The sequence below is a fragment of the Rhinopithecus bieti genome, unplaced genomic scaffold, assembly GCF_001698545.2.
Source record: "Rhinopithecus bieti isolate Rb0 unplaced genomic scaffold, ASM169854v2 scaffold_24392, whole genome shotgun sequence".
Classification (NCBI taxonomy): Eukaryota; Metazoa; Chordata; class Mammalia; order Primates; family Cercopithecidae; genus Rhinopithecus; species Rhinopithecus bieti.
In genome coordinates, this window is record NW_016812542.1 from 4,196,527 (window position 1) to 4,224,316 (window position 27,790).

The 27,790-nt window shown below is 46.1% G+C and overlaps 2 protein-coding genes across 14 annotated transcripts in view; both read left to right on the plus strand.

Moving 5' to 3' along the window:
- Window positions 1–21,392, plus strand: part of NAV1 (neuron navigator 1) — a 288,276-nt gene extending 266,884 nt beyond the window's left edge. For 8 of the 13 annotated variants that reach the window (XM_017896463.1, XM_017896466.1, XM_017896470.1 and 5 more), the window contains 15 exons: window positions 2,603–2,724; window positions 3,504–3,512; window positions 7,053–7,249; window positions 7,518–7,710; window positions 7,802–7,970; window positions 8,262–8,359; window positions 8,540–8,635; window positions 9,040–9,199; window positions 9,610–9,845; window positions 10,689–10,843; window positions 10,989–11,060; window positions 11,543–11,739; window positions 12,218–12,336; window positions 15,644–15,841; window positions 17,915–21,392. In XM_017896463.1, coding sequence (XP_017751952.1) covers window positions 2,603–2,724; window positions 3,504–3,512; window positions 7,053–7,249; window positions 7,518–7,710; window positions 7,802–7,970; window positions 8,262–8,359; window positions 8,540–8,635; window positions 9,040–9,199; window positions 9,610–9,845; window positions 10,689–10,843; window positions 10,989–11,060; window positions 11,543–11,739; window positions 12,218–12,336; window positions 15,644–15,841; window positions 17,915–18,010 — 2,117 coding nt within the window. In that variant the 3' untranslated portion in view covers window positions 18,011–21,392. The remainder of the gene's footprint in view (window positions 1–2,602; window positions 2,725–3,503; window positions 3,513–7,052; window positions 7,250–7,517; window positions 7,711–7,801; window positions 7,971–8,261; window positions 8,360–8,539; window positions 8,636–9,039; window positions 9,200–9,609; window positions 9,846–10,688; window positions 10,844–10,988; window positions 11,061–11,542; window positions 11,740–12,217; window positions 12,337–15,643; window positions 15,842–17,914) is intronic. The other 5 variants (XM_017896464.1, XM_017896468.1, XM_017896472.1 and 2 more) reach the window with 1 other exon arrangement.
- A 5,908-nt stretch (window positions 21,393–27,300) lies between these two features.
- IPO9 (importin 9) overlaps window positions 27,301–27,790 on the plus strand; it is a 58,412-nt gene continuing 57,922 nt past the window's right edge. The window contains exon 1 of the mRNA XM_017896477.1: window positions 27,301–27,563. Within this exon, the coding sequence (XP_017751966.1) occupies window positions 27,401–27,563 (163 nt within the window). The 5' untranslated portion in view covers window positions 27,301–27,400. The remainder of the gene's footprint in view (window positions 27,564–27,790) is intronic.

Below are 27,790 nucleotides of genomic sequence, written 5' to 3' on the forward strand. Positions count from 1 at the left end.
CGGAGACACGCCCTCACACCCAAGCTGGACAGCAGTGGCGCGATCTCAGCTCACTGCAAGCTCCGCCTCCCGGGCTTACGCCATTCTCCCGCCTCAGCCTCCGAGTAGCTGGGACTACAGGCGCCCGCCACCACGCTGGGCTAGTTTTTTGTATTTTTTTTAGTAGAGACGGGGTTTCACCATGTTAGCCAGGATGGTCTCGATCTCCTGACCTCGTGATCCGCCCGTCTCGGCCTCCCAAAGTGCTGTGATTACAGGGTTGAGCCACCGCGCCCGGCCTAAAAAATTTTTTTTAAATAGACACGAGGGCCTCACTATGTTGCCCAGGCTGCTCTCAAACTCTTGGGCTTGAGTGATCGTCCTGCCTTGGCCTCCCTGAGTGCTGGGGTTACAGTTGTGAGCCACTGAGCCCAGTCTAAAAAATCTTTGACATCGCACCATAGTTAGGCACGATATTTGCATTGGACGAGGTTGAGTGAAATGTGCAGAGGCCCTCCCTGTGCATTTCTTTGCAACTTCCTATGAATCTATAATTATTTTAAAATAAAACGGATTTTTAAAATCAGATAATATTTTGCCTTAGATTCAGAATTTCTGTTCTCCATTATCTATGGCACAGAGGCAAATTTCCTTTAAAAGACATTGATGGGGCCAAGCACGGTGGCTCATCCCTGTAATCCCAGCACTTTGGGAGGCTGAGGCAGGTGAATCACCTGAGGTCAGGAGTTCGAGACCAGCCTGGCCAACATGGCGAAACCCCATCTCTACTAAAAATACAAAAATTAGCTGGGTGTGGTGGCAGGAGCCTTGTAATCTCAGCTACTCGAGAAGCTGAGACAGCAGAATCGTTTTGAACCCAGGAGGCAGAGGTTTCAGTGAGCCAAGATCACGTCACTGCACTCTAGCCTGGGCAAGAAGAGTGAAACACCTTCTCAAAAAAAAAAAAAAAAAAAAAAAAAAGAAAAGACATTGAGGGGCTGGGCGTGTTGGCTCACGCCTATAATCCCAGCACTTTGGGAAGCAGTGGCAAGATGATCACTTGAACCCAGCAGTTCAAGACGACCCTGGGCAACACAGCAAGACCCTGTCTCATTAACAAAAATGAAAGAAAGAAAAAGAAGTCTGGGCGCAGTGGCTCATGCCTGTAATCCCAGCACTTTGGGAGGCTGAGGTACTGGTGGATCATGAGGTCAAGAGTTTAAGAACAGCCTGGTCAACATGGTGAAACCCCATCTCTACTAAAAATATAAAAAAATTAGTGGGCCTGGTGGCGAGCACCTGTAATCCCAGCTACTCGGGAGGCTTAGGCAGAGAATTGCTTGAACCCAGAAAGTGGAGGTTGCAGTGAGCCGAGATCATGCCACTGCACTCCAGCCTGGGTGACAGAGCGAGACTCTGTCTCAAAAAAAAAAAAAAAAAAGAAAGAAAGAAAAGAAAAAGGAAAAAAGACATTGAGGACTGTCCCTGATCTGGCCTGAGCCTAATCTCACCCTCACTTTTTTCTGTACCCCCACACATGCCCTCTGCTGCTTCCATTCCAGACTACCCACAGTTCCTCAAAGCAAAGCCAGTTCCCTGGACAGTGCCTTTGCTTGTACCTTTTCTTCAGCCCTAAATACATTTTCCAAAATTCCCATCTGAAAAACTCCTATTCTTTCAGTTCTCAAACATCTTTTGTTAACCCCTTCCTTCCCTGTTGTAGAAAAGCAGATTTTTTTTTTGTGCCATCACAAACCACCTCAGAAAGCGAAGATTTTCTACCCACCAGATGAGAAAACTGAAGCTCTTTCAGGTGGAATGCAGAGTACATGGCTAGTGATGTACTTGGCTAGTACATGGCTAGTTCTTGGCCTTGGACCACCAGATAGCTAAGTATTGCTAGAAAAAGCGTCAGTTGAGGCCCGTGGCGCCGGTGGCTCGAAGCCTGTAATCGCCAGCACACTTTGGGAGGCGCGAGGCACGGGGCGGCATCACGAGTCAGCGAGACGTCCGACGACATCATGCTAACACGCGCGAAGCCCCGACGCTACCTAAAAAAAATAGCAAAAAACTAGCCGTGGCGTGGTGGCGGTGCGCCGCTGCGCGTAGTCCCAGCTAGCTGCGGCGGAGGCCTGAGGCAGGAGACATTGGCTTAAACCGGCGTGAGGGCCGGAGCCTTGCAGTGAGCTGAGATCCGGCCACTGCACTCCAGCCCGGCTGCGCGAGCAGAGCGAGACTCCGTCTCAAAAAAAAAAAAAAACATAAAAAAAATCTAATCATGAAAAATGGTATGGTTGAGCTGTCCTCTGCATAAAGCAGAGCTGCCTTTAGTTATCAAGTCCCTTAGACTGATTCAAGCTGAGTTCATGACTCCATGCTAACTTCTGGTTCTTGAGAAAAGGAATCATTTCTTATTTAATTCTTACCTTTTGCACTTTTTCTATGTTGAAACATGATTGGGACTCAATAAATGTTTGCTGAATGAATGATCCAAAAAAATGAATAATGTGGATTGAGGAGTTGGTTGGTTCTCCTTTCTCTTATCTTCTGCCACTAGACTTGCCTGAAGTCTCATGTCCTCTCTAAATCTCTTCTGTTTTTCCCCACTTGTACTTGGCCCTAGAACTTCGGATCAAGAGACAAAACTCCTCAGATAGCATCTCAAGCCTCAACAGCATCACTAGCCATTCCAGCATCGGCAGCAGCAAGGATGCTGATGCGAAAAAGAAGAAAAAAAAGAGTTGGGTAGGTAAAGGTTTGGGGGGTGGGGAACTAGGTAGAACCGTGGTGGACCGCCTTCACCTCAGCATAGGGATCGAATCCTTCTGGGATTAACCAAGGTGTAGTCCCATCTAACACTGAGCCCTAGTGTGATGTCCGCTCAGAGCACCGTCTCCCAAATTCTCCCTTCCCTCAGTCATTCCCTACTTGTCCCCAAGGCCACCCCTCTGACCTTTATATATATGTATCTGCTTTCTTTGGGCTTTCTTTGGGCTCTCCATTTGGTTAGGCCAGATGTATTTGGCAGCAGAAGGATGATGAGGAAATACTCAGAAGGAAACATCTTATCAGTTCTGTCCCCCCCATTCCCCCACTCCCTTCTATACTATGGAGAGATTTTATGAACAAAGCTGTTCATTCTAGACTCCTGGAGGTCATTTCTTTAATTTTGGAGATGCTTTGTGGAGCTTTCCAGATTACTTCAAAAGACTCTTTATTATTACCTTTGGTAGGTCCAGAAGTCATTTTCGTGCGTGTGGTGTTTTTCTCTTGCATAATCCTAAACTGACCTTTATGAAATTCCTCAGGCAGGTCTAGACAGTCTCAGCCCCTCTTGCTGACTGTGGTAAGAAAGCATCCCCAGGTGGACATGTCCTGCTCCTCTGTCCCCTGTTCAGTAAGACACGCCCCCAGACCTTTGTATAATGCAGACAGGTACCAGCTGTGTGAAATGAGTGATTAAGTGTTGATTCTTTTTTTTTTTTCCTTCAAAATGCTGACTCCAAATCCCTATTTTTTTCCAGGTATATGAGGTAAGAGACGCAGTTCCTATCCCCTTATTTTCTCTTTCCCTTTGCCATACCTTCCCTATTTCCAGAGCAACTCTCTTCCCCTAAAAACAAAAATGAATGACCACTCATAACACTAACTGTAACAACCACCCAGAGTTCCTAACTCACTCCACTGCATGGTCCATCCACAGCTGCCCCATGTGAGGACAGAGGAGTGGTCTGGTTGGGGGCCAAATGGGAAAGTCAAACAAAATTCAAATATATTCCCTACTATCTTCCCCTGTTATAAAATTGGCCTGTTATAAAAAGCAGTTAAATTGAGCTCCTCCTATCCAGAAAATGAACCTTCTTCTTTTGGTTGCATAATACCTAGAGACCCAACATGGAAGAGAGTCACTGGATGAAAGTTACCTTGACCACAGTTTCCACAGGCCAGTGCAGCCTGGGCCTAACCTGAAGATTTAGCTCTAGAGTAGGATGAACCAGAGATAGGTGAGGGACAGAGACCAGGAGGGCACACTCAAGTCACCCCAAAGCCTAAAACTGTCTAAGCATCCATGGAGTTCCCAAAGACATTTCAGGGATGAGAGTATAGTTTAAGATGAACAGAAAATGCATCCAGAATTTCTGTTACAAACCAGATACCTGAGGTCCACTCTAACCCTACCCCAACATTGTGCTAGGTGTTGTGAAGGATATGAAAAATAGAATCTATAATCTCGTCATTAAGGAGCCCGCAGTATTACTGGGGAGACCAAAAAAATTATACATATAAAATTAATAGCAATCCAACAGTGCCACAATGCTTATTCGAGCAGTAAGTGCTAAAGGAGTTCACAGATGACGAGACGGTGATTACAATAGGCAGGGAAGACTTCTCAAAGGAGGTAAAAGTTAAACTGAGATGGAACTGTGATGGGTAGAGAGGAATGTGTTGGGATGCTTTCTACATAGACACTATTCAGAAGAGAAGCTGTGGAAGATGGAGAAGGCCAGCTTAGCTAGAGCACTGACTGAGTAGGGTATAGTCAACATAGGAAGAGCCTGATACTTATTTAAATTTGATTTTTTAGATTAACATTTCCCAAAGTGTGTTCCACTGATTGCCAGCCCATTGAGATGCTCCTTAAAATGTGATACCATTGACTGGGCTCGGAGGCTCAGGCCTGTAATCCCAGAACTTTGGGAGGCTGAAGTGGGCGGATCACTTGAGCTCAGGAGTTCAAGATCAGCCTGGGCAACATGGTGAAACCCCGCCTCTACTAAAAATGCAACAATGTACTGGGTATGGTGATGCGTGCCTGTGGTCCCAGCTACTTGGGGGCTGAGGTGGGAGGATAGCTTGAGCCTGGGAGGTTAAGTGAGCCAAGATTGCATCATTGCACTCTAACCTGGGTGATAGAGTGAGACCCTGTCTCCAAAGAAAGAAAAAAGTGATACCATCATCAAATAAATTTGAGAAGTACTGCATTTTGTCTCTCTCTTTTTTATTTTTTTTATTTTTTTATTTTTATTTTTATTTATTTATTTTTTTTCTGAGGCAGAGTCTCACTCTGTCACCCAGGCTGGAATGCAGTGGTGCAATCTTGGTTCACTGCAACCTCGGCCTCCCGGGTTCAAGCAATTCCCCTGCCTCAGCCTCCCGAATAGCTGGGATTACAGGCATGGACCAACATGTCCGGCAAATTTTTGTATTTTTAGTAGAGACGGGGTTTCACCATCTTGGCCAGGCTGGTCTCAAACTCCTGACCTCAGGTGATTCGCCCACCTCCACCTCCCAAAGTGCAGGAATTACAGGCATGAGCCACTGCGCCCAGCCTAAGTACTGCATTTTCTACATCTGCACAGAAAAAGTTCTGAGATATCCCCCAGCAAATACTCTTGTTTCATTTTGCTTAATCCATTGTTCCCTAAACTCATTTAACCATGGAACCATTAGCCACGTAACATCAAACATCTCCCAACAGTTCTGGCTTTGGGAATACTGAACTACATATATTCTCACTTAAGATCTTATTGATCTTAGGGGCATATGCTCCAGGCAGCTTGTCATAGGATCTCCTTATACACACACACACACACACACACACACACACACACACACACACAGCATCCCATGAGGCAGTGGTATGGAGAAACTTCACTGGATTGAAAATTAGGAAGCCTGAGTTCTAGTCCTAAGTCTTACGTCAATTAGGCAGTTTCAAGCAAGTCAACTCTCTGGCCTTTTCAGGCTCAGTTCTTCATCTCTGCAGAGAACTAAGCTTTATGGTATTTTTGAGCCCTGACTGCTCAGTGATAAGAAGTCACCTGGAGCCAGCCAGCTGCACACATACTCACTCATTCATATCTCCACCACAGCCAAGTTGGTCCTCTTTATGTCTTGCCTGGTGGAAACCCCAAGATGCACCACCCACCAGCTCCATCCATCACCTGATGGCCTTCCTGTGTTCTAGGAGAGACACTTAGAAAGTGTACCCTCAAATTTTTCCTTCTTTTTTCTCACTGTCCCAAATATCTGGTTTGCCTTTGTCCCCTATAACCTTTGACCCCTCCTTTACTCTCTGCCTCTTGCTGCCATTTCATATTTGTGTCCCTGTGTGTGTGTGTGTGTGTGTGTGTGGTGTGTGGTGTGTGCATGCTGTATGGATGCATGTGGATGGGTATGGGACAGGACCCTGGTTTGCATCTCTAGTTCACATCCCTAACACCCAAGCTCATCAACATCAAGATCAAACGAGCTACAATCAGATTATAATGCCCCAAGTACTCTAAGGAAATGCTGGGAAATAGCTCTTCTTCTAGGACATTGGAAATCATAGAAAATGCTTATGTCTGGCTGTTTTAACCATTCTGTGATGTCCTGGGCACAAGAAATACTAACAGAATCTTGAGCCCACTGCCTTCTCATGTTCTCCACAGAATCATATTGTCAGTTTCTGGTTGATAGATGACTAGATGAACAGATTCTGGGCTGATGAGCCCTAGTCAGAGGCATCATGAGGTGGCATCTGAGGCCCACAGTGAGCTAGGTTCTAGACTGAACGGTTATTCTGCTGCAGAAGGTGGGATTGGATCACTGAGCTGTATACATTGTGACCTCTGGGAACTTCTCTCTGTCCCCATCAGGGGCACAGTTCCCCCTATGAGCAACAGAACACCCAGGAAATTCCCATAGCCTACAACAGCAGCAAGCTAGAAGATTCTGTTCTTTCTCTCGGTCCTAATTTTCTTTCTTCCTTTCTTTCTTTCTTTCGTTCTTTCATTCTTTCGGTCTTTCGTTCTTTCTTTCTGTTTTTTGAGATGGAATCTCACTCTGTTGCCAGGCTGGAGTGCAGTGGCTCAATCTCAGCTCACTGCAAGCTCCACCTCCATGGTCCTGATTTCTAGGCAACTCTTCTGTCTGTATTCTATGAATCAAGTGAAGTGTTATAGAGGGTGGCTTAATTAAAGTAAATCCCCTGCCTCCAGCTCTCTCTGTCTCAGAAGTCCCAATCCAGTCCTCCCCCATCCCAATAGTGGAGTCCTGATGTCCCTCTACCTGGATCTGCTTTTTTCTAGCTTCGAAGTTCCTTCAACAAAGCGTTCAGTATAAAAAAGGGGCCCAAGTCAGCTTCCTCATACTCGGATATAGAGGAGATTGCTACACCCGACTCCTCGGCTCCCTCATCCCCCAAACTACAGCATGGTTCTACGGAGACTGCTTCACCCTCCATCAAGTCGTCCACCTCATCCTCCGTGGGCACTGATGTCACTGAGTAAGTGCTCTCTGGCTCCCTGCCACCCAGCCTGTTACCAGTGTAAGCTGTGGGCTAGAGTTGACAGGAGACCATTAGACCTTAGACAAGCAGTACTTATTACTGATCTCTCCCTGGGCATATGAGACCAACATATGGACCTTTCTTCTCATACTGATTGAGTATCTATGGGCAGGAGGAGCCAAGACCACCAACCATGCCTCTTCATATTCTCTAGTAACTCTAGTGCTTCTTCACGTAGCTTGGCTTAACTCTTGCTATCTTACAGGGGCCCCGCTCACCCAGCCCCCCACACTAGGCTGTTCCATCCAAATGAGGAGGAGGAGCCGGAGAAGAAGGAGGTATCGGAGCTGCGTTCTGAGCTATGGGAGAAGGAAATGAAGCTTACAGACATCCGCTTGGAGGCCCTCAACTCTGCCCACCAACTGGATCAGCTTCGGGAGACCATGCACAACATGCAGGTCAGCGTCTGGGTGGACAGCTGCAGGAAAGGGAAGACCAAGATTTGCTACTGTCCAATCTGCCACCCTACTCTATCTGTTCTCACCACAGTTGGAGGTGGACCTGCTGAAAGCAGAGAATGACCGGCTGAAGGTAGCCCCAGGCCCCTCATCAGGCTCCACTCCAGGGCAGGTCCCTGGATCATCTGCGTTATCTTCCCCGCGCCGCTCCCTGGGCCTGGCACTCACCCATTCCTTCAGCCCCAGTCTTGCAGACACAGGTACCTGTGCGGGAGAAGAATCTATAAGGGTGAAGGGAAGAAAGGGGCTTATTTCAGTGTTACACCATTGCACTTGCTCTGGTCAGAGAGGTAACAATGCCCAAGTCAAGCAGATGCCAGTGTCCTGAGACACTGAGTTGTAATGGTCCTTCAACCTTAACTACTTTTGAGCTTGGGACCTCCATTCCTTCTCTGTGGCAAATAGAATTATTTGGAAAGGATAGTGATTGGAAAGTTTAGGAAAGGCTGCAGGTACTTCTAAAACCAGTTGGTTCTTTTCAATCCCCACAGACCTGTCACCCATGGATGGCATCAGTACTTGTGGTCCAAAGGAGGAAGTGACCCTCCGGGTGGTGGTGAGGATGCCCCCGCAGCACATCATCAAAGGGGTAAGGAACTTCAGGGAGAGCCCCGGTGGGAAGAAACAAATACTGTTACATTTATCCAAGAAAATCTGGGCCCTGGGTACCTCCAAAACCAAAGAACTCAACTCCTAAGGCCTTTAGGACCCCGGTTCATGGAGTCATCTGCAGTGAAGCTCAAGAGCTTTTCCTTCCTTGGTCTTATAGGACTTGAAGCAGCAGGAATTCTTCCTGGGATGTAGCAAGGTCAGTGGAAAAGTTGACTGGAAGATGCTGGATGAAGCTGTTTTCCAAGTGTTCAAGGTAAAGGGATACCTGTACTCAAAAAGGTTGCTCATCCTCTCATGGGATATATATACTTTTTTAGAGACGGAGTCTCATTCTTGTCTCCCAGGCTGGAGGGCAGTGGCGTGATCACACCTCACTGCAGCCTTGAACTCCTGGGCTTAAGTAATTCTCCTGTCACAGCCTCCTGAGTAGCTGGGATTACAGGCATGTGCCACCATGCATGGCTTCTCATGGGATATTAAACCATCCAGGCACTCCCTGGGGACCTTTGAGGCTTTATGGAGAAATGCTGCCTAGGAAAAGCATATGCTCTGCACTTTCTCCATCTACTTCTGTTTCCTCTGATAGACATTCTTTGTTGTAGCTTTTACACCTGTGTTTGTGTATTTTCTTCTTGTTCTGCCTGTCTTTTCTGTCAGGACTATATTTCTAAAATGGACCCAGCCTCTACCCTGGGACTAAGCACTGAGTCCATCCACGGCTACAGCATCAGCCACGTGAAACGAGTGTTGGATGCAGAACCCCCTGAGATGCCTCCTTGCCGTCGAGGTGTCAATAACATATCAGTCTCCCTCAAAGGTCAGTCTTTGTCTCTTGGGGTGAGGTGGTGTGGCATGAAGGCAGGGACAGGATCATCAAATAATCCATCATGCATTCATTCACCAAGAACTCACTGAGAAGGTATAATATGAAGATGCTTAAGTAATGTGAGATATAAAAAGATGAATAAGACCCAGTCCTAACTTTGGCTCCCAGGGAGACTTTTGCTAAGCCTAGGATTTTACTTCACTCCTCACCCCAGCTCAGAGCATGTCCCTAAAAGATTTAAGTTTTCAAAACTGGGGTTAAGGGACTCTTATGGAACCATGGGGCAAGTGGCTCTGAGTTTCTTCAGGGGGCTCCTAGATGAAGAAAGAAAAGCCCTTTAGGATCCCTTGCTATCCTCAAGACCCTGGTCAAGACTCGTGCTTTCTGGGGTGGGGGTTCAGGTCTGAAGGAGAAATGCGTCGACAGCCTGGTGTTTGAGACGCTGATCCCCAAGCCGATGATGCAGCACTACATAAGCCTCCTGCTGAAGCACCGGCGCCTCGTCCTCTCGGGCCCCAGCGGCACGGGCAAGACCTACCTGACCAATCGCTTGGCCGAGTACCTGGTGGAGCGCTCTGGCCGTGAGGTCACGGAGGGCATCGTCAGCACCTTCAACATGCACCAGCAGTCTTGCAAGGTGGCTGCCGCCCGACACCCCTGTCAGCCTTTGTTCATGCCTCAGCCTTCCCCAAGACCTTTCCCCAGCCCCTTCCTGCCTCATTGTTCCCTTTTCCTCATCTCTGCCTTCATCTTTCTTCTCCTCTTCTGTGTTCATTTCCTTCCCTCTCTGTCTATCCCCTTTTCCAGTCTTCTCCTTTCCCTCCCCACAATTTCTTTCCAACCTCTTGCCCTTAACTTGTTTCTCCACACTTTCCCTTGCCTTTGTGGAGAAAGGCTTTCCTCTCCACACTGTTCCTTGCTTTGTGCACCTTCCTCCTCGGTTAGTCATTGATGAAACTGCATCCTCCTCATTTCTACCCCACTGTCTGCCAGCCCCGTCAATCCATCCCTTCTCTTTTGTTCTCTTCCTTCTACTTCTCTTCTCAGTATTACTCTCTGACCTTGGCCTTTCTGGGAAGAAGCACTCGGAATTAAATGGTACATATTGTACCCTCCCCTGCCAAAACTGATGTCTCTTGAGCACACCCTAATACTATGGAGTTGGTTCAAATCTTTGCTCTTACCCGCTGGGGGAGGCATGCGCGTTAACAGTAGTCCATGGTACCCATGAAAATCCACCTAGGAAATAGCATATGTCCCCCATCTTTGGGGAATTTTGGGGCTGCTGCTTAAGAGGGTTGCTTTAGAGGCTTTGGAACCACTGCTTATCACTGTGGTAATCTGATTCTATAATCAAATTTCCAAGGAACTAAAGGCCCCAGGGGAATCTAGATAGTAAAACTTCTTCAAAATCCTGATTTCCGAGGCTGATCCAGCTGCTTATTCCCAAGTGTGGACCCACAGCCTTCTTTTATTCCAGGATCTGCAACTGTATCTTTCCAACCTGGCCAACCAGATAGACCGGGAAACAGGAATTGGGGATGTGCCCCTGGTGATCCTATTGGATGACCTGAGTGAAGCAGGCTCCATCAGTGAGTTGGTCAATGGGGCCCTCACCTGCAAGTATCATAAATGGTAAGTAAGCTGGGGTCAAGACAAAACTCACTGAAGGGGGAGGAGGGAGAACTCCGTCCAGGACAACCTATGAGTTGTGTGCACGTGGCAGAAAGCAAGTGTGAAGGCATGTCTAAGTGAATCTTTTTCCCCTTTCTCCCTGCAGTCCCTATATTATAGGTACCACCAATCAGCCTGTAAAAATGACACCCAACCATGGCTTGCACTTGAGCTTCAGGTAAGAACTCTGGCTCTGGATGAACCTTCTGACCCTATCCAAGAAACTTCAATCCTGGACTCTGGCCAGAAGGCAGTAGATAGGAGAAGGAAAGAGAAGTATCCAGAGCTTTTTGGGCTGGAAAGAGAAAATAGATGTATTTGTCATGTCAGTTTCAAGGTGGAGGAGGACACTTGAGGAGAGAAAAGGACTGCAAAGCTAAGAGAGAGCCAGGTAGGTTGCTCTAAGCAGAATTAGGAAATTCTCTGCCCGCACACGCTGATCTGGGTCAGTGACGTCAGAAGGTTATCTGAAGAGGGCTACCGATTTGAGAATCAGCTCTACCACCCCAGGGCTGCTGCTCTGAGTTCAGATGTCCCCACTATTACTTGAAAAGAAACCAAGTAGGCATTAGTGAGAAGAAGGGACGGACTGGCAGGGGCTGAACCCTGACAATGTCCCCATTGCCACTCTGACCCCACTTTCCCCATCCTTGGTGGCAGGATGTTGACCTTCTCCAACAACGTGGAGCCAGCCAATGGCTTCCTGGTTCGTTACCTGAGGAGGAAGCTGGTAGAGTCAGACAGCGACATCAATGCCAACAAGGAAGAGCTGCTTCGGGTGCTCGACTGGGTACCCAAGCTGTGGTATCATCTCCACACCTTCCTTGAGAAGCACAGCACCTCAGACTTCCTCATCGGTACTGGGGTCCACCTTCCCCCTGGGGGTCAGGAGGTGGCTTCCCTTTTCCACTGTACCACCTGGAGGGATGCTCCCTTTCCTTCCTGGACACTTCAGCATGTAAAGGAGCTGCAAGCCTTGTGGCTTCAGACTTAGAACCACTTAACAAGCCTTCCCAACACAGCACCACTTCAATCACCAGAAAGCTAACTCCTCTCCCTGTTTTTTTCCCAAAATTAACAGAAAAAAAGAAGGGCACATATGTAGGAGGGAATTAAACAGCTTTCCTCACTCCCTTATCTCACGTCTACCTTGTGAAGCAGGACTTATGAGATTGCCATCTAGGCAGTCAGCACCCACTAAGTCTTGACAACTCTAAATTTCCTTTAATTCTTTGGCTGTCAGACCCCTCTGTCTGGTACTAAGGAGTAAAAGAGGCACAAAACTGGGAAGATCTACGTTCCCAGCCGTCTTCATGGCCTCATCCTCTTCCCTAGGTCCTTGCTTCTTTCTGTCCTGTCCCATTGGCATTGAGGACTTCCGGACCTGGTTCATTGACCTGTGGAACAACTCTATCATTCCCTATTTACAGGAAGGAGCCAAGGATGGGATCAAGGTGAGCCCTACCCTCTTCACTCAAACCCCAAGATCAGGCTGTCCTACCTAACAAAGTAGAAATGTTTATTTAATGTTAGGCATGGGACTACTGGGATTAGTTAGGTTCTTTTTCTACCAGGTGGAGCAAGGCACTAGATAGACTAAGCTGCTTTCCTGCCTCCACCTGCCATTCAGCAAATGGCACAATGACCACTGCCTCTGGGGCCATCTCTCCAGCCCTAGGCCTTCTGGCTCTAAGTCCAATTTAAACCACTCTCTAGGAGTCAGAGCACACAGAAAAATAATTGAGCTAAGAATTAAGTAAAATGCTAATTTAAAAAAAAACCTTAGTTTAGCTACTTACTAGCTACTAAGTATGTTATATTGACCAAGTTACTTTTTAAATATCCTCATATGTAAAAAAAAAAAAAAGGAGGTATCACCTTCTGCTCTACCTAAATCACTGGAGTCTTTTGAAGACAAAACAAAATATGTAAAAAGATTTTTAAAAGTTAGAATAAGGAGGCCGGGCACAGTGGCTCACGCCTGTAATCCCAGCACTTTGGGAGGCCGAGGCAGGTGGATCACGAGGTCAGGAGATCAAGACCATCCTGGTGAGACCTTGTCTCTACTAAAAATAGAAAAAATTAGCCAGGCTAATTTTTTTTTTGTGGTCTCAGCTACTCAGGAGGCTGAGGCAGGAGAATGGCGTGAACCCAGGAGGCAGAGCTTGCAGTGAGCTGAGATGGCGCCACTGCACTCCAGCCTGGGCAACAGAGCGAGACTCTGTCTCAAAAAAAAGAGTTAGAATAAGGCCGGGCCCAGTAGCTCTCGCCTGTAATCCCAGCATTTCAGAAGGCTGAGGCGAGAGGACTACTTGAGCCCAGGAGCTTAGGCAACATGGAAGACCCTGTCTCTACAGAAAATAAAAAAAATTAGCCAGGCATGGTGGTGCACACGTGTAGTCCAGCTACTCTGGAGGGTGAGGGCAGAAGATCACTTGAGCCCAGGATATATAGGCAATAGTGAGCCATGTTCTCATCATTATACTCCAGCCTGGACAACAGAGTGAGACCCTGTCTCAAAAATAAATGACAATTAAAATTAAAAGTTAGAATAAAAACTTAGTGCAAAAGAAACATGTCCTTTTTTTTTAAACCACCTCAGTTTTCTTACCTGTAAATTAGATTATAATGATCACTAAAGTCCATTTTAGCACTAATAAACTGTGATGTAATTGTTAGACCCAACTGGTCATATATTATCTGTAAAAGTAATTTGTTATTGAGATAGGTATCTCCCGGTGATACAGTAAATTTCTGAAGATGCTGTCAGACTGATGCCAGAAATCATTATTTCATTTATAAATTATGTTATTTTAAGGAAATGTTGCATTATTATTAATAGCTTTTCAATTTAAAAGCATCTTCACACAGATAACATTTGTTTTCAAGAAAGTAAAAAATATTTAAGTATTATGACTAAAGTGGAAAATTTCCTACTTGAAAATGAAATTGCAGGGTCATAAGATTTGTGCATGTTAAGTTTTAATGCAACCTAGGCATCCATCAGTAGATGAATGGATAAAGAAAATGTGGTATATATACACATGATGGAAAATTATTCAGTTGTAAAAAAGAAGGAAATTCAAAGCCAGGCATGATGATGCATGCCTGTAGTCCCAGCAGCTACTCTGGAAGCTGAGGCCAGAGGATCCCTTGAGACCAGGAGTTAAAGTCTAGCCTAGGCAACATAGCGAGACCTTGTCTCTTAAAAAAAAGTGGGGTGGTTGGGGGATGGGGAAGAAATTCTGTCATTTACAATAACATAGATAAACCTGGAGGACATTAGGTTAAGTGAAATAAGGCAGGCATAGAAAGACAAATACTGTATGATCTCACTTATACATGGAATCTAATGAAGTCAAACTCAGAGCAGCAAAAAGTAGAATGATGGTTACCAGAGGCTGGGCATGGGGGTAAGTGGACAGTAGTGGTTGAGGAGATGTTAGTCAAAGGATACAAAATTTCAGTTAAACAGGAGGAATAAGTTCAAGAGATATATTGTACAATATGGTGACTATAGTTAATAACAATGTATCATATACTTGAAAATCACTAAGAGAAAAGTTTCTATTTATTTTTTTGAGATGGAATTTCACTCTTATGCCCAGGCTGGAGTGCAATGGCGGGATTTCGGCCCCCTGCAACCTTCACCTCCTGGGTTTAAGCGATTCTCCTGCCTCAGCCTTCCAAGTAGCTGGGATTAACAGGTGTGAGCTACCACACCTGGCCGCCCGGCCAAGAATAGATTTTAAGTGTTCTCACCACACACACAAAAATATGTGAGGTAAAAGCCAGGCACAGTGGCTCACGCCTGTTAATCCCAGCACTTTGGGAGGCCGAGGCAGGTGGATCATCTGAGGTCAGGAGTTCAAGATCAATCTGACCAACATGATGAAACCCCGTCTCTACTACATACAAAAAATTAGCCCAGTGCATGTGGCGCATGCCTGTAATCCCAGCTAGTTGGGAGGCTGAAGCAGGAGAATCGCTTGAACCCAGGAGGCGGAGATTGCAGTGAGCCAAAATTGAACCATTGCACTCCAGCCTGGGCAACAAGAGCAAAACTCCCTCTGGGAAAAAAATATATGTGAGGTAATACATATGTTAATTAGCTTGATTTAGCCATCCCACAGCAAATACATATTTCATAACATCAACTTATACATCATAAATGCATATAATTTTTGTTGATTAAAAAATAAATTGAAAAAATAAATATTTTTTAAAGTTTTAATACAATCTGCTAAATTGTCCTCCAAAATTATCTTACAATTTATACCAACTTATTTCCTTGTTTGGAAACTCAGGAAAACTCCACAGAAAGCAGAGCCTCAAGGATTTACATTCGAGGAAGTGCACCTTTTTTTTTTGAGGCAGTCTTGCTCTGTCATCCAGGCTGGAGTGCAGTGGCTCACTGCAACCTCCACAGGTTCAAGTGATTCTCCTGCCTCAGCCTCCCAAGTAGGTAGGACTATACAGGCACACACTGCCACGCTTGGCTAATTTTTTTTTTTATTTTTTATTTTTAGTAGAAACAGGGTTTCACCACGTTGTCCAGGCTGGTCTCGAACTTCTGACCTCAAGTGATCTGCCCGCCTTGGCCTCCCTAAGTGCTGGGATTACAGGCATGAGCCACTGTGCCCGGCCAGGAAGTGCACATTTTTAAGGAGCATATTTTTTGTAGGAACTACCAAGAGACTGCATAAACAAGCCTCTAATCTGTGAATTCCCCACAGTAATCATATTTCACCTTCTTTCCAGGTCCACGGACAGAAAGCTGCTTGGGAGGACCCAGTAGAATGGGTCCGGGACACACTTCCCTGGCCATCAGCCCAACAGGACCAATCAAAGCTGTACCACCTGCCCCCACCCACCGTGGGCCCTCACAGCATTGCCTCACCTCCTGAAGATAGGACAGTCAAAGATAGCACGCCTAGTTCTCTGGACTCAGATCCTCTGGTGAGTAGAAGCCATTCTAGAGTAAAAATAAGACTATTATAGAACTGAATTATTGACCAGCAGGGTGGCTCACACCTGTAATCTCAGCACTTTGAGAGGCCGAGGTGGGAGGATTGTTTGAGTTCAAAACCAGCCTGGGCAACATAATGAGACCCTGCCTGTATTTCAAAAAAGAAAAAATAAGTTTAAAAAAACCCTGAATTCTTCACACTTTTCATGCATACACTGATGGGGGCCTGGAGAGTAAAGAGTGAGTACTAGCAAGGCCAGGACCAGGCTGAGGCCAGTGAGGAGCTCTGAATATCAGAATCTGGGGTTATAAAGATCATATGCTTGAGACCTGGCTTAAGCTAAATAATAATGCATCCCAGCAAGATGTATACTAGCAAAGACCCACGTGTCAGGTAGATCCCATGATGTAGGAATATCAACCAAAGAAGTAGAGCAGTAGTGCACACTAGCACTCTCTCTACTTCTGCTTCTCCTCTGACGCTATCCTGAAGACTGCTTCAGCTAAATGAGTTCATGCACCGGTTATCATTGAAGCAATCATCATTGTCTTTTCACAAACCACTCTAAACTCTGAGCTCTTCATCACTGAGAAACCAAGAATCAGACCCACGGTCTAGATTTTTTTTTTATTTTTGGAGACAGAGTCTTGCTCTTTCATCTAGGCTGGAATGCAATGATGATATCAAAGCTCACTGCCACCTCCAACTCCTAGGCTCATAGGCTCGAGTCATCCTCCCACCTGGGCTTCAGCATCCTGAGTAGCTGGGACTATACTTGTGTGCCACCACGCCTGGCTATCAGGGGAACCCGCCCCTGATAGTCAATGTGGGTTCTTTTCTATTTCCCTAAGTGTCGGCTGGTCTGAGAAATAAAGAGAAAGAGTACAAAAGAGAGAAATTTTAAAGCTGGGTGTCCAGGGGAGACATCACGTGTTGGCAGGTTCCGTGATGCCCCCCTTAGCTATAAAACCAGCAAGTTTTTATTAGCGATTTTCACAAGGGAGGGAGTGCACAAATAGGGTGTGGGTCACAGAGATCACATGCTTCACAAGATAATAAAATATCACAAAGTAAATGGAGGCAGGGAGAGAGATCACAGGACCACAGGGCGAAATTAAAATTGCTAATGAAGTTTCCGGAGCACATTGTCATTGATAACATCTTATCAGGAGACAGGGTTTGAGAGCAGATAACTGGTCTGACCAAAATTTATTAGGCGGGAATTTCCTCGTCCTAATAAGCCTGGGAGCGCCATGGGACACTAGGGCTTATTTCATCCCTTTGTCTATGACCGTAAAAGACAGCCACCCCCAAAGCGGCCATTTTAGAGGCCTACCCTTAGGGGCGCATTCTCTTTCTCAGGGATGTCCCTTGCTCAGAAAAGAATTCAGCCATATTTCTCCTATTTGCTTTTGAAAGAAGAGAAATATGGCTCATTCTGCCCGGCTCACCGGCAGTCAGAGTTTAATCTCCCTTGTTCCCTGAACATTGCTGTTATCCTGTTCTTTTTTCAAGGTGCCCAGATTTCATATTGTTCAAACACACATGCTCTACAAACAATTTGTGCAATTAACGCAATCATCACAGGGTCCTGAGGCGACATACATCCTCCTCAGCTTACGAAGATGATGGAATTAAGAGATTAAAGACAGGCATAGGAAATCACAAGGGTATTGATTGGGGAAGTGATAAATGTCCATGAAATCTTCACAATTTACGTTCAGAGATTGCAGTAAAGACAGGTGTAAGAAATTATAAAAGTATTAATTTGGGGAACTAATAAATGTCCATGAAATCTTCACAATTTATATTCTGCCATGGCTTCAGCCAGTCCCTCCGTTCAGGGTCCCTGACTTCCCACAACATCTGGCCGATTTTCTTTTCTTTTCTTTTTTTTGTTGTAGAGACAGGGTCTCTCTTTGTTTTCAAGGCTGGACTCCTGGCTTCAAGCTATCCTTCCACCTTGGCCTCCCAAAGTGTTGGGATTTTGTTGTTGTTTCCCTTCTGTGGGCAGGACCCAGAGTCCCAACTCTCATAAATCCATCTTTTTGCCCCTCTTTAGATGGCCATGCTGCTGAAACTTCAAGAAGCTGCCAACTACATTGAGTCTCCAGATCGAGAAACCATCCTGGACCCCAACCTCCAGGCAACACTTTAAGGGTTCGGCAATCACTGTCACCCCCGGACAGCAGAACGCTGGCATCAGCTATCTCAGCTCCTCCTCTCCCCTCTCCTCTTTCAGAGCACTGGCTCTCCAGCCCCAGGAGGAGAACAGGAGGGAGGAGGAGATGAAAGAGGAGGGACAGGTTCTTGGTGCTGTACCTTTGAAAACTTCCTAGTAAGGAATGGTGGGGTGGCGTTTGGGAGCTTGTGCCCCCTAAACACATATACTGGCCTCCTCTAATGACTTTGGGGAAAAGATGATTCTGGGTCTTTCCCTTGACTTCTTGTTTCAATTACAAACTCCTGGGCTTTCTGGGGAGGGGTTCGGAAAACATCAAAACACTGCAGCAGTTCCTAAATGATTCTCACAAGCAACCTTGAGAGAGACAGTCATGTGAGGGGATCTGGGGAGGCAGGAAGCTCCCCAGATTTTCTCACAGACCCTTCCCAATTCCATCACCACTGCCAACAACTCCTCCCCAGAGATCTGGCTGGAGCCCAGAAAAAGAAGCATGTGGTTTTAAAAATGTTTAAATCAATCTGTAAAAGGTAAAATGAAAACAAAACAAGCAAACAAACAAAAAACAATGGAAAAGATGAAGCTGGAGAGAGAGGAACCAGTTGCCAAGGTAGAAAGACAGCTGCCCGCTCCTGCCCTCTGGATGACATAGGGGACATCAACAAGACGGCTGCCAACCTGAGAAGTCACCAAACCACAAAAATAACCTTACAGCCTTCAGAGAAAGACTACCAGCTCTGTCTTTCTACCCTCTAATTTAACCTGCATGAGAGTCAATAAACCCTACTTTTTTATTTTTGTTTTTTATTTCGTTTTCATTTTTTTCTCCCGTTTGCCTATTTATTTTTTTCTTTTCCCTTTTTTTTTTTTTCCTTTATCCATTTTTCCATTTCCTCACATGTCCACGAGATGCTTGGGTTGCTTTTCCAGGGGCTAGTTTGGCTTTTCCAAGTGGGTTTTCTTTGGAGAATCTGACTCCATATAATTGGCATGACACCTGCCATGCCAATATCTTTGGCATCCATGGGGCTTATATGAGACATGAAGCATTGGCTTGGAAGTAGAGGGAGAAGAGGAACCCAGTTCCCTTGACTTCCCTTTTGAGAAAGCACATGTTCTGCTAGGTAGCTCAATTGCCAGCCTCTGTCATGAGAGGGTATAGCCTCATCTTGATAGAAGAGCTACTCTGAGCTTTATCATGGACCAGAGGAAAACCAGGAAATTGAAAACATTCCTCTGTCTTGTGGCCAGTTTGGCCTTTCACTGCACTATTCTGATGGTGCCTGACTGAATCAAAATATCCTAGCTGGCTCTTACTATTTTTCACAAGTGAGTATTCACATTTAAGAGACTGAATATCCATGTGAGATCATCCCAATCAGAATATAAGACTCAAGGAGTTTGACTTGGTGGCCAATACCTGCCTTCCAAAGAGATCCTACATTTGCAGATTTGCTCCTTTCCCATTGCCTCGAAGGTCTGGCAATCCCTGTTCTTTCATTCGACAAGTACTTACTGAGTACTAACTATGTACAAATCATTAGGTTAACACACACACACACACACACAGACACACACACACACAAGACTTGGGCCCTTAAGTTTATAGTTCAATAGGAAGTGTTAACCTCCATTAAGCTACACCCCCTTGTTATCTAGACCTTCGGGATCATCTAAGAAATGTAGCTGAAACCCAAGGAGCCAGCTAGAAAGAAGCTTTTGATTAGATGTACAATTCATTGGGGACAGAAGATCTGGGATCAATTAAGATGGCACCTGAAGGACTATGGAATCTTGCTTGTCAGGAGTGGGCAAGTCTACTTCCTGCCATTTCTGAAAGCCCCATGGGACCAGCTTCCCGGCTGAGCTGCCTGGTAGGCTGAAGCTTCAGGACTCTGCAGATCAGGGATATGTGATGAGCACCGGCCTAAGTGTTTGCTCTTCAGATTCCTAAGTAGCACAAGACTTTATTAGAATCTATAGGCATACCAGCCTGGATCACTCTGTTCCACCCAACGGAGGAGTAGATACATCTGAATCTTCTTATCAGTATATTTTCATTTAGGTCCAAAAGATGGTCCAGGCTGCCCCTCACAAAAGCTTCTGCATTCACATGGTAAGCTCCCAGGGATGACAGGGTTCTATATGATGGAGACTATTATTGCTATTGCTGCTAATTCCATGAGCTGTGAAGATCCCTAACCAACTCAGCTGTAACATATGCAATTCTGTGGTGGGAAGAGGCTGTGTGTCCAAGGATGGTGCTGAAATCACTGCCTTAAGGTCTCTGCTGTGCAGAATGAGGAGGCCCCGGAGCTGGCTGTTCTAACTTAGAAGGAAGAGAAGACTGGATGGGCCTGCTTGGGATCTAGGTCTCTTCTAAACCCTATCCTAAGCTCCAGTTCCATGGCAAGGCTCAGACTTCGCTTCACTCTATTTTCTGGTGCTGCCCAGCCAGTGCCTTCTGCCATGGATGTTACTAGCTACTTGAGAAAAAGGAGAGGGGAGAACCCCTTCTTTCGTTCCAACTGCCTCCAACCCCAAAGGGATTCTTGGCTCTCTGGTAACCATGGATACCACCGTGAATTTTATTTGGATCCTCAGCAGGTTGATTCTGGAGACCTCATGCCATGACTTTTTATTTCTCTTCCTGGGATCCACCACCCTCTACTCTCAGCTGACTGCTGCATTTAGCCCAGATCTCCAGTAGCTTTCCTCCAGAAAGTGTGTTTCCATCTAGTGAGGTGGTATTGAAGCCTTGGCTTTCCCTCTGGAGCCTGGGACCCTGTTTACAGTTGCACATCTGGGCCCCTCACTGTGGGGATCGATCATTCTCATGAAGGAATCACGGTTATGTGGCAACTGCAGAAGGCTGAGCCTCCTCATGGTGCTATAACCCCTTGGGACACTCATCCAGACTTCTCTGAAGCAGAAAACCTGAGCTCCCCACTCACTGCCCTAGAATTTATGGCAAGGAGCAAATCCACAGCATTCTCTCCCACCTATGTCCTGCTTCTTGGTTGAGCCTACTGGGATCCCTCAGAAAAGAAACACTGGGTCCCATAGCTAAACTCTCAACCCCCAGGCACCTTCAGAAGAATCCAGCCTAATACTGGAATTTGTGCTATTATCTTCCTCTCCAGCCCCCCAACTCCATCCCTCACCACAGTTGGCTAGGAAATGACATGAGTTCAATATCTAATGTCAACCATTGGGGAGAGCCACAACTCCAGGAGAGGTTCCTGAGCTGAGTCCCTTAATTTCTGGATGAAGAAGATCAACAAGTTTTGTCCAATGTACTTGTTTCTCAGACCTTGCCTAGGCACTAAAAATAAAATACTAGGTCATTGGAGGCTAATTTGGGGCCTGATGTCTGTGTGTGTGTGTGTGTGTGTGTGTGTGTGTGTCTCCCTCTCTTACACACACAAGAGCAGTATACTGTTGCTGTTTCCTACCTTCTGAGGCTTCAAAGTATTTTTTAAAATCTATGCTTTGTGGCAGCTCTACGGTGCTTATCTCTGTCTTTGTGTCAATCCTTAAGTACCCATGTCTTTTTCATGTCTAACCATTGGGAAGGGAGAGGCTGGCAGGGAAGACGAATCTGCTACAAGTCCATGGGAAGACCCTACAATGAAATCCTTATTGGTTGGTATACTGTTTTGGTCTTGAATTGCCAACTTTCCAGCTGATCTAGCCATACTCCTTAAGTACTAAAGACAAAAATAGAGTGTTTTTTTTTCCTTCTTAATGTCTTGCCTTCTGGTTTTCCTGGTTTGCAAGACTAAGTGTACCTAATCTCACCATCTCTTCACTTCTAGCTCCCTAAAACAAGGGTCACACTACTCCAAGGGATAACCCCTTACAGTGGTCTGAGGAGTAACTACTTCCTAAAGTATTCTAAAAGAGTAGGAAGAGAGAAATGGTACCCTGCTGCTTCTCAGAGATACCTCACATCCTCACTTGGGATGGCATCCACATAGAAATCCCACATTTAGGTAAAATTTGCCTGACTGAAGGGGACTCAGTCCTCCAAATGAGGATCAAGGAGGTATCTACGTGAGATCTTAAGAACTCTTTATTGCCATTAGTTGGAGAGAGGGTGCAGGCGAATTTTGGCGGGGGTTTCCCCCCCCTAATCGGCCACATTCCCTAACACAGGGAAATAAGTGCTGAAGTTTACCCAGTAGTTGGAGAGGGTGGGGGAATTGTCCTAATCACACATCTAACACAGGGAATAAGTGCTGAAGTTACCCAGATCACCAAGTGCGGCTCCTCATCATACTTTATTTTTGCTTTCCTTATTCCTTGGTGCTGACTAAGCTGAAGTTAAGAAGCAGACTTCATAAGCCAACCCCTGTGATGGGATGGGAAAATGGGCTTTTGCAGAGGGTTTATTAATAGAGATGGATTTACTACTCACAAGTTCTGGTTCACGGCTCCACAGAGAAGGCCATAGTAATAAAATGATCTTACAAACACTGTTCCCCAAAGGCCAAAGCCTGAAGATATTGTCTCTTATAATCCAGTCAGCCTTATATTTTAATGAGTCCTGAATCAACCTGATTATGGATATATGGTGCCACCAACTTGACACTCCCCACTGCCTAGGGTACATGGGTGCATGTCTGCTCAGCCTAGCCTTGGAAGCGAGCACTGCCAGCCACAGATCCTGGGAAAGGTGGTAGTAACCTGGAAAATGTTGTAGCCTTGAAGGTAGGATACCTATGAAAATGCCAAAGCTGCAGGGACACGAAGACAGTTGAAAATTCAACCTATGTGTATTAGATCCTTCCAGTTTGATGGTTTGGTCATTCTTCATTATACCATGGAGAATTTTCTGTGACAAGGGTGGTCATGGAATTAAGTGAGTGATCCCCTGGTTTCTCATTCCTTAAAGCAGTGGTTCTCAAAGTATGGCACAAGACCAGCAGCATCAGCAGCATTTGGAAACTTGTTAGAAACAAAATTCTCAATCCCATCCCTGATCTGCTGAATCAGAAACTCTAGTGAGAGGACCCAGCAATCCATATTTTAAGAAACCCTCCTGGTGATTCTGATGCACACTAAATTCAACTATTTTAAAGGGAAAGCCCTTTAGAGTATTGGAGTTCCCACACTGAGAGGCTTTGGGGCCCAAAATAACAAGGTTCTAGGTTGTAATTCAGACTTTAACATTAATTTCAAAGTCACCTTTCTCATGCTTCCTTGTGTTTCTGTTTTTCCATTTATTTTAACAAAGAAAGGTATGTGTGCTTTTGGGTGGAAGTTAGGAGAATGTTTGCATCTTTCCTAGTTGAACACAACCTTCAGAGAAAAACCTTATGCCTTGGAAATTACTAGCTGGCACACTAAGGGGCTTCAACAAGGAAAGCATTTGGAGGTCTCTTCCAGATTGCTCTTCTGCCGAATTATTTATATCTATTCTGAGCTGATTATGTAATAGGATGGAAAAAGTTTTTAAAAAAAAATCGAATGTGTATTTCCATGACAACGTGTTCTCCCAGCAACATCCCTCTCCTTTATTTGAGTTATAAAGGGCACTGCTGGGCCTGAGAACTGGGCCAGAACCTCCTTCTGTATGGCAGCTAACAGTGTAGGGCTTCAGTATCCCAGGAAGGTCCCTTATTCACACTCTACTCAGCTCATAGGAGAGTCTTGCGTAATGAAGACACAGCCCTGAGCACTTCAGTCCTTGTGCTCCTCCTCTCTTTTCCCCATAGCAGGACCTGGATACGGAAGTACTCAGCCAAGGTGATAGAATAAAATCATATTTTCTTTTTGTTTTTTTGTTTGTTTTTGGTTTTTTTTGGAGAAGGAGTCTTGCTTTGTCACCCAGGCTGAAGTCCAGTGGCACGATCTCGGCTCATTGCAACCTCCGCCTCCCAGATTCAAGCGATTCTCCTGCCTCAGCCTCCTGAGTAGCTGGGATTACAGACGTGCGCCACCATGCCCAGCTAATTTTTGTATTTTTAGTAGAGACGGAGTTTTGCCTTGTTGGCCAGGCTGGTCTCGATCTCCTGACCTCAGGTTATCCGACTGCCTTAGCCTCCCAAAATGCTGGGATTACAGGCATGAGCCACAGCGCCCTGCCAAATAAGATCCTTTTTTAGAAAATCTGAAAAGCTTCATATCTTTACAAACTCACAAAGTAGCTGATTGGGCCATGGGAGAGATGAGGCTTTTTAGAACTGGTTTTGTTTCAAGTTTGTCAGTTTTCCATGTGTGAGAACTTGGGCAGAGCACAAAGAAACATACATTGCTAGTAATAGGTCTCCTGAGCTCTGGAACTAAGTGTTTGGAGGAGGACTAAAGCACGAGGGAGGTGAGTACAAAATAATTCCACTAAAATCACCTCCTCAGTCCCCCGAAGGCTGATGGTGGATCCTCTGGCCATCTCCTGTGGGTTTTTCCTGCTTCTCTGCCATTTCTCTATGCCCGAAGACACGAAGATGATATCAAGGCAGAGCTCCCATATCACAGCCAGTCTCTGGGCCACTGCTGTGCAGTGCCTCCCACTTTCTAATGCTTTTTTGTTTTTGCTTTTTCTAACAAAACAATCTTTTTTTAAAATGAATTCCAACCCCTGCTAGCTTCCTTCCCCGCCTCCATACTGTTTTAGGCAGCACCGTTTATGTGACAGTCTGTGTTTCTCAAATGCATGGTGTTCCTCAGGTGGAGAGTGGGCAGAAGTTTTTGCAACACTTTTTTTTTAAGTTATTGGGTGCAAAATCCCAGACCAGGATATGTGTATGTCTGTGTGTTTATGTTTTTTCTTATTTGACCCTCCCCTCGTTCAACCTACCCCCTTTTATATCTAATGTAGAAAAAGCGAAACTGAATCTGGAAAGCAAATTGTTGTATATAGTTGCGGTAACAATCATGAAGAGAGAGCTGGGCTGTCCCCTTAGTAATTCATTTTAGATAACACATTATTTAAAAATAAAATTCATGCCAGAGCCAGCTGAAGAGGCCTTCCTTCATCACCACTGAGGCCACCCCTATCTGGGCCCTCTGTCCTTCTGGCATGTCTCCTCCCAGCAAGATTCATCTGTTCAATGCCATTTGCGTTTCAATAAAGTTATCTCCTGTATTGTCCACTGGTTCTCTAGCTCCCTCTCTGCCTGGTTTCTGTCTCCATTTATCTTGTGGCCCATTCCTTGATTGGCAAGGCCAGACTGCTTGTGGTCATTTGCCTAAACCAGAAGTAACCGGAAATCCTAAGCTAGAGTCTCCTCACTCCCTTGGTTGGGGGTGGGAGGAACCCCTGCTCACACATTATGGACATAGAATCCTTCACCAGAACTGAAAACATCCAGCCCAAACGTCAAGGCTCTGGAGTCCTCCATCTGGGTTGCTGCACTGTTTGAAAACATACCACCCTCTGGACTTTGCTAAATGTTCTTCTTGGGGTAAAAGTGAACTGACCTATTAGAAGCTGTTGTAATCAAGTTCAGCTTCTCTTGGCCACTTCAAGAAGGTAAATAAGTCTTACTATTCCCCATTGCAGAATTGAAGGGTCCAAGAAGCAATCTTTGCCCTATGAAATTGTAGTAACATAACTCATCTGTGCCCTCTTAACATGGGAGGTGACAAGTGTGTTGAGAACTCTCTTCAAGCCAGTTGCAGTGGGTGTACCTGTAGTTCTAGCTACTCTGGAGGCTGAGGTGGGAAGATCACCTGTCCAGCCTGGGCAACAAAGCAAGACCCCCCCCAACTCAAAAACAAACATAAATAAATAATTGAGAAAGCCTTCTTTTGAAATAATCTTCTGATGAGATGACTTAATCCCTGATTGTTACCAGTCTAGCATCCACAGTCTTGGAAGTGACCTAGGAATTGGTAACTGGTTTCCTTTGCCATGTAAGAATGAATTCACTTGATAAGCGTTCCTGGGAACCATTTTGAAGGCACATAACCTGAACAGCTCACTAAAAGATACCTGTTCCTGTTTGCTCTAGAACCTCCCATTCCAATGACATCCTATCCTTTCTGCCACTACATGCTTGCCACTCTGCCCTGAATTTTTTTTTTAATTTTAATTTTTTTAATAGACAGAGTCTCTATATACTTGCCCAGACAGGAATGCAGTAGCTATTCACAGGCGTGAATACACACTCACACTACAGCCTGGAACTCCGGGGCTCAAGTGATCCTCCTGCCTTGGCTTACATCTTGCTTTTTTTTTCTTTTCTTTTTTTTTTTTTTCTGAGACAAGATGTCACTCTGTCACCCAGGCTGGAGTGCAGTGGCACAATCACTGCTCACTGCAGCCTCGTCCTCCTGGGCTCAAGTGATCTTCCCAACTCCACCTCCCGAATATCCGGGACTATAGGGCTCACGCCACCACGCCTGGGCAATTTTCGTATTTTTTTGTAGAGACGAAGTCTCGCTATATTGCCCAGGCTGTTCTCGAACTCCTGGGCTTAAGCAATCCTCCTGCCTCGGCCTCCCAAAGTGCTAGGATTAGAGGCGTGAGCCACTGCGCCTGGCCACACCCCGCATTTTTAACGCCTCTCTGGAGCGCTCATCCTCTCCACCTGTTCCACTATTTAGGGGCGGCTCTGCAACGTGGGCCATTTCCTACGACCAGCCGCTGACAACTGTATCATCAAACTGCTCTTGTTCTCGCACGCTTAAATGTCCAGCCATAACTTCTCAGGGAACAAAAATGTATACATTTTCAACAAATAGGACTCATTCTCACATAGTCACATACAGCACTCACTCTGGAGGAAAATCCCTTTCATATGCCTGTGTCTCCCCTGCCCAGCCACTTCCCAGCTTTGAGGTTGGGCTCATCTACGCTGGAAAACCAAGGGACTGGGCCGTGGTTTTCCCACTTCCACTTCCCAGTTTGCTTTAGCTTATTTTCCCCCGCTTTGGATTCCTGAGGCTAAGATGAAGAGAGTCACTTGAGCCAACTTTTTTTCAGTGTTTAGAGGGAAAAGATTGCGGTTTAAAATAGGAGCTATTTGTGACCCAGACCCCTCTCCTTAAAGCCCTCTACATCCATTCCCATCCCGCCTCCTCTCTCCTAACACCTGAAAGATGCATGAATATAAAGTCATATATCATGAACTTTATTCCAAATGAGATTTCTAACTTACTGTGCAACTTTAGGAAAGCCCCTTAACCTGTCTAGGGCTCAGTTTTCACGTAAATCCAGTGATCCTTGCAGAGAAAGGTGCAGTTCTCGTTCAGGCAGCAGGAGGCGCTGTCTCTGGAGGCTTAGATTCATTCCCCGCCCTCCGCCCGCTCCCGCCCGCCTCTGGTGCGCAGGCGCGGCTTCGCGGATTGGCCGCGCGCGGGGGCCGTCAATCGGTGGCGGGTCCCGGCCGCGGGGCTGGCGGGCTGAGGGGAGAAAAGATGGCGGCGGCGGCGGCAGCTGGTGCGGCCTCCGGGCTGCCGGGTCCAGTGGCACAAGGATTGAAGGAGGCGTTAGTGGATACGCTCACCGGGATCCTATCCCCAGTACAGGAGGTGCGGGCGGCTGCTGAAGAACAGATTAAGGTGCTGGAGGTGACGGAGGGTGAGTGAGGCGGGACCGTCACGAGGATGGCTCAGCCGCACAATCCGCTGATCGCAGCTCCGTACCGGCAGGGGACATGGGGAGCCTGAGCCAGTTGGAGATCTGGGCGCCGAGAAGTGGAGCAGGAAGCGAGAGGTTGATGTCGCTGGTGGTTGTGAAAGTCCCAGAGAGGAGAGGCGCGCCTGAAGGATAGGGTCGGGGGAGGTGGAGCCTGGGGGTGGGGGAGG